Genomic DNA, 13,227 nt, shown 5'->3' on the forward strand with positions numbered 1-13,227 from the left:
GATGAATCTGCAAGGCAAAATAGAAATTATGGGAAATGGGTGTAGCAGGTATCTTTTAAACATTTAAGAATCCCACTGGAAATTCTATTCCGGGACAATCATGCCCATTTACTGTGTCGGATGGTGGTAGATAGGTGAATGACAGGATATATTAGAGAACAGAGGAGGTGCATAATGCAATAAAATGTCTCTTCACTTCTAACAGAGGCTCAGGTCATAGTCACTCAGGTTTTTTTTACTGTTTATTTTACACCAGCTGCCTCTTTCCAAGCTCTTTTGAAAAGAACCACGAAGACTAAAAATGGAATTTAAATAGGGTACAAAAACTGAAGCACAGCAAAATCTTATGTTTGCAGAGTGAATCTGCCTATGTGTAGAAGACAATCTTGTAAACACTTTTTATCAGAAAAAGCAACCAATACAGAGGCCACAGAAGCGCAAACATTATCGGCAGCAGTGAATATGCAGTATTACAATGCCTGGCATGTCAGTGAAATAAACAATTTTAAAGACATGATCTGCTTACCTGCGACCACATTCTGAATATTTACCAATATTTTTTAATATTAAGGCAGCTGTTAATCGGATGTGTTTAGTAATTGGTCCCTCTTTTTCATCCTTAGACAGAAAAGAAAATAGTATTAGAACAAGCCTGACAAGGAGACTTTCCTCGTGTTTAATCCATATGCTTGCTACTTACTGTGAAATCTCTGAAAACAAGGTTTCTTGATCCCCTTCTTAGTGCCATGAGGGCAGCACTAGGATGATTGACAATGGCCTTCTGTGCTCTGGGAGTGGAAGAAGCCCCTGCTGCATTTGGTGGCCTACATGAGATTTTAAAAACAACAACAAAAGGAATTAAAAAGGGGCACAATAAATATTTCCTCCCTAGAAAAAGATTAAAATCAATATATTTCCTCCCGAAAGGCTAGTGCTTGATGCTGGTGGTTAAAAATACTACACTCCGCAATTGAAATCACTGCTCAAATACGAACTCTCATGATCTAAAACAATCATATGTAATAATAACTTAATAATAATTTTATTATTTATATGCTGCCCATCTGACTGGGTTGCCCTAGCCACTCCTGGGCGGCTCCCAACAAAATATTTTAAAACACAATAAAGCATCGACCCTTTTTTAAAACTTCCCAGAGACATAGAAAGTTATAATTGTTGATTCTCAAGTTGCTAATGTTGTTACAGACCCAGATTTTCCTTTTTAATATTCGTTTTGCTAATGTGCAAACATATCCAATCTATTCAAATCATATGATAAAGAATTTTTTTAATCCTTTGATAGCCATCCTTAGAATCATGTTAGGATCTTTCCCCCACAGCTGCAGTGTGCTGTGGGTTCCACACAGAGCTCAGTGGCCTGTTTGTTCTCTCCCTTCCCTTCAGTATGCCTTGCAAATAAGTGCACCAGTGCCACCTAGAGAACGGGAGGTCTAGGCATGTCCCAATATCCCTGTCTCCTCTTCTATCTATACCATCTCTAAAAGTGGCATAAATACAATGAGAAGAGAGGAGGAGGAGATGGGAGATTAGGAAGCAGCCCACATATCTTTCTATAATAATTGGTTATGAGTGTGGCCCATGAGCTGAGGGGAGAAACAAGAGCTGTGCTTAGTTCTACGGTGATCCTTTCGTGTGTGGGCAGAGATACTGCATGAGGAAGGATCAGAACTTTTCATGAAGATGAGAGCATTACAAAAGGAGACAATTTGGGTTCCCATTCAAAATGGGATGAACAGGAGTAATGACTTATTCAACTGGCAGTTGAAATTGGAAGGGGGTATAGGTTACTGCTCTCTTTGCATAATGCCTAGTTTCTGTAACTGTGAAGAGATTTTAAAAGGAATAGTAAGGATGTTGGGACCCTTCCACGACAAAGATATTTAGCGTTCGACTGCTAGAAAAATGCAAAATGGATAGACTCACGAGCAGACATTCTGTACAAATAACACAATCTTCAGTGTACTGTTTGGTGAGCTGTACACAGCATGTACCAAGCGAAAAATACATGCCACCCATAAGCTGTCCCACTCTCTGCCACCAAAGGATCAGAAGGAGATGAGGTATTAGTCTGGTAATTGGCAATGCGACCTTGCTGCATCCCCAACAATGCAAGTGTTCATCCAGGAGAACTTAGCCAGCAATCCTAGGCATGCTAAACTGGGACACAGCTTCACTGAACACAGTTGGAATTCTGAGAAAACATGCATAGGATTCTGCTGCTAGATTAATAATGAAGCTCATGACTCTTACTTTGTGGAAGATTTTGAACTTCCTGCTTGTCCATGGTCATCTTGTTTTAATCCTGCAAGAAGGGCATCTCTTGAGCAGTGCTTATCCTGTTTGAGAGAAAAAAATGTTAAATACATAACATAGACCTAGTAGAGAGAGTGGTGTGTGTGTACATAAACATCTCATAAATTGACTGGGGAACATACACAAACACTGCAATTATGCACATTCACATTAATGGGTGGAGACTCTGCACACTGCCCAGTCAATATAGAAAAATCAGCAACATCATATTAAAGAATGTGAATTTGAGACATTTTGTACATTGTGTTGTTATAATTCATTGCCTCGTTATTGATTGAAGAATGAAATGCAATGAAGAAGGAAAACACCATTTGGATAAGCACTCTTCTAGCTACTGCACAGAAGCTAATAGAAAAACACCCGGAAAAGGTCAAACCTACAGCCCGTTGATGAATGAGGTAGAAATATTTAGTGCATCATGTTGGTCTCAGCCATTGTAAAAAAAATGTAATAAATATGAACAAGTTTGATCATGCTTACAGGGAACTGAAAGCACAACATTATGCATGACAACTCAGAAGTAAGTCTCATTGAGTTCAGTGATGCTTACTCCTATAATAATAATAATAATAATAATAATAATAATAATTTATTATTTTTACCCCGCCCATCTGGCTGGGTTTCCCCAGCCACTCTGGGCGGCTTCCAACAAAGATGAAAAATACACTAAAATGTCACATATTAAAAACTTCCCTGAACAGGGCTGCCTTCAGATGTCTTCTGAATGTCAGGTAGTTGTTTATCGCTTTGACATCTGATGGGAGGGCGTTCCACAGGGCGGGCGCCACTACCGAGAAGGCCCTCTGCCTGGTTCCCTGTAACTTGGCCTCTCGCAGTGAGGGAACCGCCATAAGGCCCTCGGAGCTGGACCTCAGTGTCCGGGCAGAACGATGGGGGAGGAGACGCTCCTTCAGATATACTGGACCGAGGCTGTTTAGGGCTTTAAAGGTCAGCACCAACACTTTGAATTGTGATTGGAAACGTACTGGGAACCAATGTAGGTCTTTCAAGACCGGTGTTATATGGTCTCGGCGGCCGCTCCCAGTCACCACTCTAGCTGCCGCATTCTGGATTAGTTGTAGTTTCCGGGTCACCTTCAAAGGTAGCCCCACGTAGAGCGCATTGCAGTAGTCCAAGCGGGAGATAACCAGAGCATGCACCACTCTGGCGAGACAGTCTGCAGGCAGATAGGGTCTCAGCCTACGTACCAGATGGAGCTGGTAAACAGCTGCCCTGATACAGATTTGACCTGTGCCTCCATGGACAGCTGTGAGTCCAAAATGACTCCCAGGCTGCGCACCTGGTCCTTCAGGGGCACAGTTACCCCATTCAGGACCAGGGAATCCTCCACACCTGCCCGCCTCCTGTCCCCCAAAAACAGTACTTCTGTCTTGTCAGGATTCAACCTCAATCTGTTAGCCGCCATCCATCCTCCAACTGCCTCCACACACTCACACAGGACCTTCACTGCCTTCACTGGTTCTGATTTAAAAGAGAAGTAGAGCTGGGTATCATCCGCATACTGATGAACACCCAGCCCAAACCTCCTGATGATCTCTCCCAGTGGCTGCATGTAAATGTTGAAAAGCATGGGGGAGAGGACAGAACCCTGAGGCACCCCACAAGTGAGAGCCCAGGGGTTTGAACACTCATCCCCCACCACCACTTTCTGAACACGGCCCAGGAGGAAGGAGCGGAACCACTGTATGACAGTGCCCCCAGCTCCCAGCCCCTCAAGACGGTCCAGAAGGATGTTATGGTCGATGGTATCAAACGCCGCTGAGAGATCCAGCAGAACTAGGAAACAGCTCTCACCTTTGTCCCTAGCCCGCTGGAGATCATCAACCAGTGCGACCAAGGCAGTTTCAGTCCCATGATGAGGCCTGAATCCTGACTGGAAGGGATCCAAATGGTCCGCTTCTTCCAGGCATGCCTGGAGTTGTTCAGCAACCACTCGCTCAATCACCTTGTCCAAGAATGGAAGATTTGAGACTGGGCGATAATTGGCCATCGTGGCCGCATCTAAAGATGGTTTTTTAAGAAGCGGTTTAATAACCGCCTCTTTCAGCGGGTCTGGGAAGGCTCCCTCACGGAGGGAAGCATTCACCACCCCACGAAGCCCATCGCCCAGTCCTTCCCGGCTAGCTTTTATAAGCCAGGATGGGCAAGGATCCAGGAGACAGGTGGTTGGCTTCACTCGTCCAAGCAGCCTGTCCACATCCTCGGAGGTAACAGATTGGAATTGATCTCACACAACTTGACTAGACAGAAAAGTGAGTATCAGATTGCAGTGGGTGGTTCACAACATTAAATTAGGAAGAAGAACAAAACATCAGTAAAACAATTCATGGATAAAGATATAAACACAGCAGCATTAAAACCACTCAGGAGGTTAAAATGCTTTCAAAGTCTGGGAAAATAAAATGGTATTTGCTCTGCATTTTATGCTATATATATACACACACACACACACACACACACACACACACACATATACAGTGGTGCCTCGCAAGACGAAAAGAATCTGTTCCGCGATTCTCTTCATCGAGCGGTTTTTTTGTCTTGCGAAGCAAGCCCATTGACGGCTTAGCGGATTAGTGCTATTAGCGGTTTAGCGGCTTTTAGCGGCTTATCGGCTTAGCGGATAAGCGGCTTAGAAAAAGGGGGGGGGGAGAGGAAAAAAACCCCGCAGGAACTCGCAAGACATTTTCGTCTTGCGAAGCAAGCCCATAGGAAATTTGTTTTGCGAAGCACCTCCAAAACGGAAAACTCTTTCGTCTAGCGAGTTTTCCGTCTTGCGAGGCATTCGTCTTGCGGGGCACCACTGTACTGCGATAAGACTTTTGGTTTGAAACTGACTGCAAGCCCCTGAATTAGAGCACCCTGTTGTTCTATAGCTGGGCCTTCTGCTGTCTCCCAATATAGTGCATAAAGGTAAAGGTAAAGGGACCCCTGACCATTAGGTCCAGTCGTGACCGACTGGGGTTGCGGCGCTCATCTCGCTTTATTGGCCGAGGGAGCCGGCGTACAGCTTCCGGGTCATGTGGCCAGCATGACTAAACCGCTTCTGGTAAACCAGAGCAGCGCACGGAAACGCCATTTACCTTCTCGCCAGAGCGGTACCTATTTATCTACTTGCACTTTGACATGCTTTCAAACTGCTAGGTTGGCAGGAGCAGGTACCGAGCAACGGGAGCTCACCCTGTTGCGGGGATTCGAACCACCAACCTTCTGATCGGCAAGTCCTAGGCGCTGTGGTTTAACCACCCGCGTCCCAATATAGTGCATAGAAGGAAGTTATTTCACCTCATGATGCACATGCTCCACCCCATCTATAAGCTATTAGAGGCTCAAGCTGGCAAATTCTCTCCTCACAATTCCCCCTTCCTTCCCCCCTCCCCACATCCACAATCTTAATTTACTGTAGTTCCTGAAGGCCACTGAGCATGCTCAGATCACACTGGACTGCTTTTTCTGCACTGTTTCTGAGCCTGCCATTCTTGGCATTAGAAGGAATGTGCACCACTTACTTTCTAGCACAGAATTTTTATATTTATATGAAAATAATGCCTTTCAAATTTCACATCAATACTGAGAAAAGGGATAGGAGACCAATTTCTACCTGCAAGTGGGTAATGAAGGAAAACCTTTGTCGCTGGAAAGGTTCACAGCCCTCCCATAAACACTGTCCAGGGTAGACGTCTTTTCCTCCATGTTCAGTTGCAGCGTGATAGAAAACCTGGGATGGCGTTTGAAACCACCTGGAAAATGTAATACATTTAAACTCAGGCGAAGAAGGAATACAATTTTGCTAAAAATTTTGTTGCCTGAGCAATCAACATGAATACTGAAAAATAAAAATGCAAGAAATGGCAAATGTTAATTATTCAGAACTTTGACTTACTATCGCTAAGGGTTGCTTGCTGCAAAAGACAATACAGTGCAATACAGTGGCACCTCGGTTTTCAAACGTAATCCGTTCTGGAAGACTGTTCCGAGTTCTGAAACGTTCGAAAACTCAAAACTCAATAGCCTACAGCTAGACCTCAGGATCTTGCACTCAGCAGAAGCCGCGTGGCATGTTCGACTTCTGAGGCGTGTTCGAAAACTGAAGAATTTACTTCCGGGTTTACGGAGTTAGAAAACCGAAATGTTTGTCAACGGAGACGTTCGAAAACCGAGGTACCACTGAACTTTTATGAAGCAGAAAGGAATGGATTTGTACCTTTAAAAAAAAAAAGGTTATAAAGACCTCCCCTTCCCTAAGAAAGAGTTAAACATTTGTAAGACTGACCACTTGTGCAAACAGGTGCTTGAATGGTGCTGAAGATTCTGTTCGACCATTGACACTGAGGGCAAGGGAATAATGTATTTCAAATGAAATTCCCTAAAACCAGTCACTAAAGGTATTGGCTCTCTCACTCTCCCAAAGATCATCTTCAGCTTTGTCTTCCATCTTCAGTTAAGTGCTTTCTTAAGGAACTCCCTAGCAAAAGAAGACCTTAGTTTCCAGTGGTGGGAAAAGAACCGAGATAGGGATGCTTTTCTCCATTTCTCTATAAAAAACCCCATTTTTCCTCGGTTAGCTGACAGGTGAGCTGACTGATGGGAAACTTTAAAAAGGATGGGGTCAACAACCACAAATATCATGTTGCATAAAACTAAACCCTTGTAATATATGGGTCAACTCAAAGAAAAACACTTACTTTTTACAGGATTGCCAGAGACACATGAAATTCTGTCCCGGTTTTTTCACTTGTTCTGTGTGCGAACTTGGTACAGTGAACACAGAAGGTGGCAAACTGACAGATGGGCCCTGGACTTGCATTGGTACGGGTGTGACAGGTGTGCTCTGTGGGAAAATTCAAAACAAGGAGGATTTAAATTCCTGCCTGATTATTGTTTATTGAACAATGCAATATCTGATTTTCACGGAGCACACTTCCAGCGGCAATAGGTGAAACCATAGTGATCAGCAGTTTTGCTATTGACTGCAGAGGGAGATAGATGGTACTCACTGTCTCTAAATAGTAAAATGAAATAAAGGCTGGAGTACTCTTGAGCTATTTACAGACTTTCCCCAATATTCTATAGCAGCTCTATTTTTACGTTTCAGGTTCAACACAGAATTAGATACAGCTTTTAGGAAGCTTTCCAGATGGCAATCTTTCTCTATAGAGATAAAGTGATGGAGCAATTTAACATACTTGTATGAATTTGGCAACTTATCTTTTTTTCAGTCAGAGTAATTTAAAGGATTATCTTTAAAACCACCATGTACATTTGATTTTTCCTTTCACTGCCTGTAACAAACGTTAAGTAAAGTTTTGAGTGAGCAACTCTCAAGATTTGATCAAACTGTTCATTGTGTATATACCAAACATGTGCACATATGATGTTGGTAAGTAATGGGGTTATTTTAAGTATTTACCGTAATGGCAGACCTTCACTTTTAAAGGGGGGGGGGGGAGTAAAATATTCCATCTTTCATATAACATTTTAAAATGAAGGTGAGATGTTTGAAATCTCTCCATCAGCGTTAACTTTAGCAAGTTAATCATTAGTATGCCAAATAAAACACCAGGCTACAATCCTTTTCCTCAACATCTGTGATACTTTCCACAATTTGTTTTTCATTTTAATGAGAAACAGGTACCCACCCACCCTGCATTCTGAGGTTCCAGGATGACTATACCATGTGATTTATTTTTGTAAGATTGGTGCTTATATCAATATAGCCTCTTCAAAACACCAACATGCTCACGTTGCCCCACACTGTTTCTTGTACAGTGGTGCCTCGCAGGACGAAAATAATCCATTCCACGAGTCTCTTCGTCTAGCGGTTTTTTCGTCTTGCGAAGCATCCCTATTAGCGGCTTAGTGGATTAGTGCTATTAGCGGCTTAGAAAAAGGGGGGGGGGAACTCGCAAGACGTTTTCGTCTTGCGAAGCAAGCCCATAGGGAAATTCGTCTTGCGAAGCGCCTCGAAAAACGGAAAACCCTTTCGTCTAGCAGGTTTTTCGTCTTGCGAGGCATTCGTCTTGCGGGGCACCACTGTATTTGAAAACTTTCACCTAGTGAGAATTGATTCTACCTGATGAAAGGTCATTATTTTGAAAATAAAACAAGTCATAGAGTATGTATTCAGAATTAGATCATTAATTAAATCAAAAGAACAAAATTATTTGCCAAGAGAAATCTGCTAGCCCAATTAATATTAGGTAACAAGCTAAATATAGGAGCACACACTGAGAAACTGTTTTGTATCCATTGCCTAGCTCAGGGGTCCCAGGGCCCACTTGACACAGCTGAAAATTCCCCCTGAATGGTGGTTTAGAGACAAAGCCAACCACAAAATGGTGGGAGATGGAAGCAGAGTTTGGCATAATCACCTGACAATTAACAGTATCATTTTCTATACATAAATAATCCAGCTTTGGAAGTTACTAATTTCTTTTCCACCACATTTTCCCTTGTGGCAAGGAGTTCCACAGTTCAGCTTTCCTTAAGCTAAATACAGACATTTGCTATACAGTCGTACCTTGGTTTACGAACCTAATCTGTTCCGAAGTCTGTTCTAAAACCTAACTGTTCTTAAACCAAGGTGTGCTTTTCCATAGAAGTGGGAGACTCAATTTACAAATGGAACACACTCAACAGGAAGTGAAACATGTTCTTATTCCAAGGCAAAGTTCACAAACCAAAACAGCTACTTCTGGGTTTGCAGCATTCTTAATCCATGTTGCTCATAAACTAAGCTGTTCTTAAACCAAGGTACCACTGTGATGATGATGATAATAATAATACCGACATTTGCTCCGGAGGTATTGTGAAAGTCTTCCCACTTTAGGCAGAATTTGCTGATCCAGATGCTCCAGATGCTGAAGGCTTTTTATACTGTATTTTCCCTTTTCATCCTCACATGCTTCTCAAAAGTATTTTTATCCATTACCTGTAATTTCTCCTCCTATTCTCCTTTCACATTTAACCTTTACCTTATCTCTCAACCAAACTGCCAGCTTCTTTCACCCTTCCTTCCTGGTCCTTTTACATGAACTACTTTCTGTTACTGCTTTCCTGTCTGCTCTCCTTCCTCATTATTCACAGTTTATTTATGTTACTACTACAATCTTTATTTTTGCCTTCCTATTATTATTATTATTAAAATTTGTATACCACCCTTCATCTGTAGATCTCAGGGTGGTTCACAGCATAAAAATACAAGAAGAAAAAAACACAAAATATAAAATAAGAACAAGGACAAAAACCAATCAAGCCAATAAAAAGGTAAAGATAAAGGGACCCCTATTAGGTCCAGTCGTGACCGACTCTGGGGTTGTGGCGCTCATTTCGCTTTATTGGCCGAGGGAGCCGGCGTTTGTCCACAGACAGCTTCCGGGTCATGTGGCCAGCATGACTAAGCCGCTTCTGGCGAACCAGAGCAGCGCATGGAAACGCCGTTTACCTTCCTGCCGGAGTGGTACCTATTTATCTACTTGCACTTTGACGTGCTTTCGAACTGCTAGGTTGGCAGCAGCAAAGACTGAGCAACGGGAGCTCACCCTGTTGCGGGGATTCGAACCACCGACCTTCTGATCGGCAAGTCCTAGGTTCTGTGGTTTAACCCACAGCGCCACCCACGTCCCTGTAATCAAGCCAATAATCCCCCCCAACACTTTTAAAGGGATCCAGGTGGCTCCAGCCAAACCTCCCTGGAAAGAGCATTCCACAAATGGGAAGCCACTGCAGAAAAGGCCCATTTCCTGTTGCCACTCTCCAGACCTCTCATGGAAGAAGCACACGAAGAAGGGCCTCAGAAGAACACTGCAGGGTCCAGGTAGATTCATATGGAGAGGGGTAGTCCTTGCAATATTGTGGTGCAGATCCATTTAAGGAATTATAGGTCAAAGCCAGCACTTTGAATTGGGCCTGGAAACTAACTGGCAGCCAGTGCAGTTCAGCCAGGACTGACACTATCTGCTCAAGCCATCTTGCCGTGGTGAGCAGCCTGGCCGCTGAATTTTGCACAAGCAGAAGTTCTCAAACTGTCCCTACGTATAATGTATTGCAGGAATATAACCAAAGGTTACCAGAGCATAGACAACAGTTATCTCAGTTTCTATTGCCCTTCAACACCTCCCAAGACCTCCCTTCCCACATCCTCCTTTGTATCCTGGCCACCTTTAATCAGCAGACAAGGAGTTTCTGGAGCTGGTACTAGTCAGACTAAAAGGCTACAGCATGACTATAAGGTGGGGAAGGCTGTGGCACTGAGGCACACCAGAAAGTGGTTCAATGTCCACTGTTTCAGAAACATTGGGCAAGCAGAAGTTGGTATAGGAAAACAATTACCTGTATCTGACCAGCTTTTGCCGTATAGTACATGGTAAACTATAGTCATATGAGGTCCCCCCCTTAAATAAATGCAAAATATATAGAATTCCAGCAAGTCCACCGGATCATTTAAACAAACCATCATTAAAAGGAGCGAACAAGTGTAAGACTGAGCACAAGACCTTTTAAAAAGCACCCTGGGCTTATTTTTCTCAACATTTTCTATGAAGGAACATAACCATGACCATACTATGCCTAGTAAAGGTAAAGGGACCCCTGACCATTAGGTCCAGTCGTGGCCGACTCTGGGGTTGCGGCGCTCATCTCGCTTTATTGGCAAAGGGAGCCGGCGTTCAGCTTTGAGGTCATGTGGCCAGCATAACTAAACCGCTTCTGGCGAATCAGATCAGTGCACAGAAACGGCGTTTACCTTCCCACCGGAGCGGTACCTATTTATCTACTTGCACTTTAAAGTGCTTTCGAACTGCTAGGTTGGCAGGAATAGGGACTGAGCAACGGGAGCTCACCCGTCGCAGGGATTCAAACTGCCAACCTTCTGATCGGCAAGCCCAAGAGGCTCAGTGGTTTAACCCACAGATGCAAAAATTATAAAAGCCAAGTTTCAGTTGTATGCCTCCTGTAAAAAAAACAAAAACCACACACCTAAAGATCAGCATAAGTTCAAAGACCTCTTCAAGAATGGTCTTACATAAATTAAGGAGAAACTGAACTAAATGCAAGGAGCATAGAGATAATTCAGACTGAAAAATGAACAGCCTGTGTGGCATGAATTTTATTTTATTTTATTGCCTTACTGATAATAGATTACTGAAATTTAACATTCATGTTATTCAAAAGTGAATAACAGTCAAATGATAAGCTTAGTCACTCCATCTGGGAACTTCAATGGCTCTATACACAGCAACACATAATAGCTCCTGGAGCTATGCACCTGCTTTGCAGCAACTAGCCTGACCATATCAAGGTGAGGCTGCAGCCAATGGCTTTGGAGCTGCTTGAAGTTTTGCCAATCCACAGTTTTGCTTTCCACAGAAGCCTATTTAAATAGGATGGATCAAGTAAGTGCTTATGAAGAAGGGGGAACTGGAAAAGGGAGTCAGAAAGTCGACATTTTTCAAGCCCCAGAATAAACCGATTTCTTACTTTTGGAAAACTGGCCCAATATCAAGCACTTCTATGATAAACCAATAATGGGAGGGAAGCATAGCTACACTTAACAGATGTTTCTGGAAACTCAAATAAAACAAGCTTCCCGGTAAGTTAATACATAGCTCTCTCAATCACCAATCACAAAAGCAATGCCCTCAAAGGAAAAATACAGAAAGATAATAGAAAGCTAAAAATGATGCCAACTCCTTCCTGTCTCAAACTGTAGCAAATTAGTTGTCCAGATGAAGCTACAAACATAATGCAAAACACTTTAACAATGTGCAATATTTGCAATCCATACTGTTGTTTTAAACAGCACACCAAGCTAGGTGTTTTTCCCATTTGCTAAAATCCAACTGGGTTGAAATGAGCCATCTGCTTGTTGGTGTTGCTGAGACAGTGTAATGTTTATTCAGTGCTCTCCAATTGCCAGGTGCTTTTCAGAGGACAAGAATTTTGCTAACTCTGCCCAAAACTGCTTAAGTAAGATGGACAGGATCAAGACAAAAAGGAAGAAGCCACTCAGCTTTGGTTTACTACTGAGCAGAGCCTCTGGCAAAGAACCAGGAAAAACGACCATCAGATTTTTGTGAGGAGTCAATTTTACATCAGGGTCCATCACCATGCTAATTTGCGTGCAATGTTGGTTATTCTCCCAATCTGGTCTTAATGCACTCTTCACGCCAAGATTTATTTGTTTTTTAGCTATCCCATTTGAAAAAGGAGAATCAATTATCCATTCCATCCCTTTAATGCCAATTCTCTCATGATGCTGAGGAATCTCTATATCTGGGATCTCTACTGAAAACTAGTGGCAGAGAGCCAATAAACCAAAAGGAAAACACACGGCTAAAGAGATTCATACTTGTGCAATTGGGTTTCCTGCTCTTCCACGGCTTGAGCTGGAGCCCTGAAACCATGAGCAGGCCAGTTGCATCTGCAAAGGATAAAATCAATGCTGCAGGTTTAACCCAAATTGTTCTTAGACTACATCATCCACAGCATATTTTTAAAGCACATGGCTTCTCCGATGGGAACTGTAGTTTAAGGGTAATGAAAATTGCAGCTCTGAGAGGTAAACAACAGTTCTCAGGATTCTTTGAGGAAGAAGCTATGTACTTTAAAGATGGTTTGAAATGCATGGTCTATTACTGTTCTCCAACACAAGGTGTATGCACTGAAAGTTGGATTTGGATCTGCACTGGATACCAAGAAAAAGGTGGCTCCAAATCTCTTCTTATCACCTCAGCTGTGAACCTGGCCTGGAAAAGAAAGGTGAACGCGGTCCCAGCAGCAGCAGCATCTTACCAGTCTTCACATATATACAAAAATGTGTGGATAATTAGATTACCATTGCAATACAGTTTGTGGGTTAAAAAAAAAAAGACT

The 13,227-nt window shown here is 42.9% G+C and overlaps 1 protein-coding gene across 4 annotated transcripts in view; it reads right to left on the minus strand.

Annotated features, from left to right (window-relative positions):
• The window catches only part of ARID2 (AT-rich interaction domain 2), a 113,709-nt gene that overhangs the window by 1,911 nt on the left and 98,571 nt on the right, over nucleotides 1–13,227 (minus strand). For all 4 annotated transcript variants that reach the window (XM_079994029.1, XM_079994026.1, XM_079994027.1 and 1 more), the window contains 5 exons: nucleotides 7,041–7,186; nucleotides 5,957–6,095; nucleotides 2,272–2,357; nucleotides 701–824; nucleotides 527–618 (listed from right to left, as the gene is read on the minus strand). In XM_079994029.1, the coding sequence (XP_079850155.1) occupies nucleotides 527–618; nucleotides 701–824; nucleotides 2,272–2,357; nucleotides 5,957–6,095; nucleotides 7,041–7,186 (587 nt within the window). The remainder of the gene's footprint in view (nucleotides 1–526; nucleotides 619–700; nucleotides 825–2,271; nucleotides 2,358–5,956; nucleotides 6,096–7,040; nucleotides 7,187–13,227) is intronic.

Source organism: Podarcis cretensis (genome assembly GCF_951804945.1).
Source record: "Podarcis cretensis genome assembly, chromosome: 10".
NCBI lineage: Eukaryota > Metazoa > Chordata > Lepidosauria > Squamata > Lacertidae > Podarcis > Podarcis cretensis.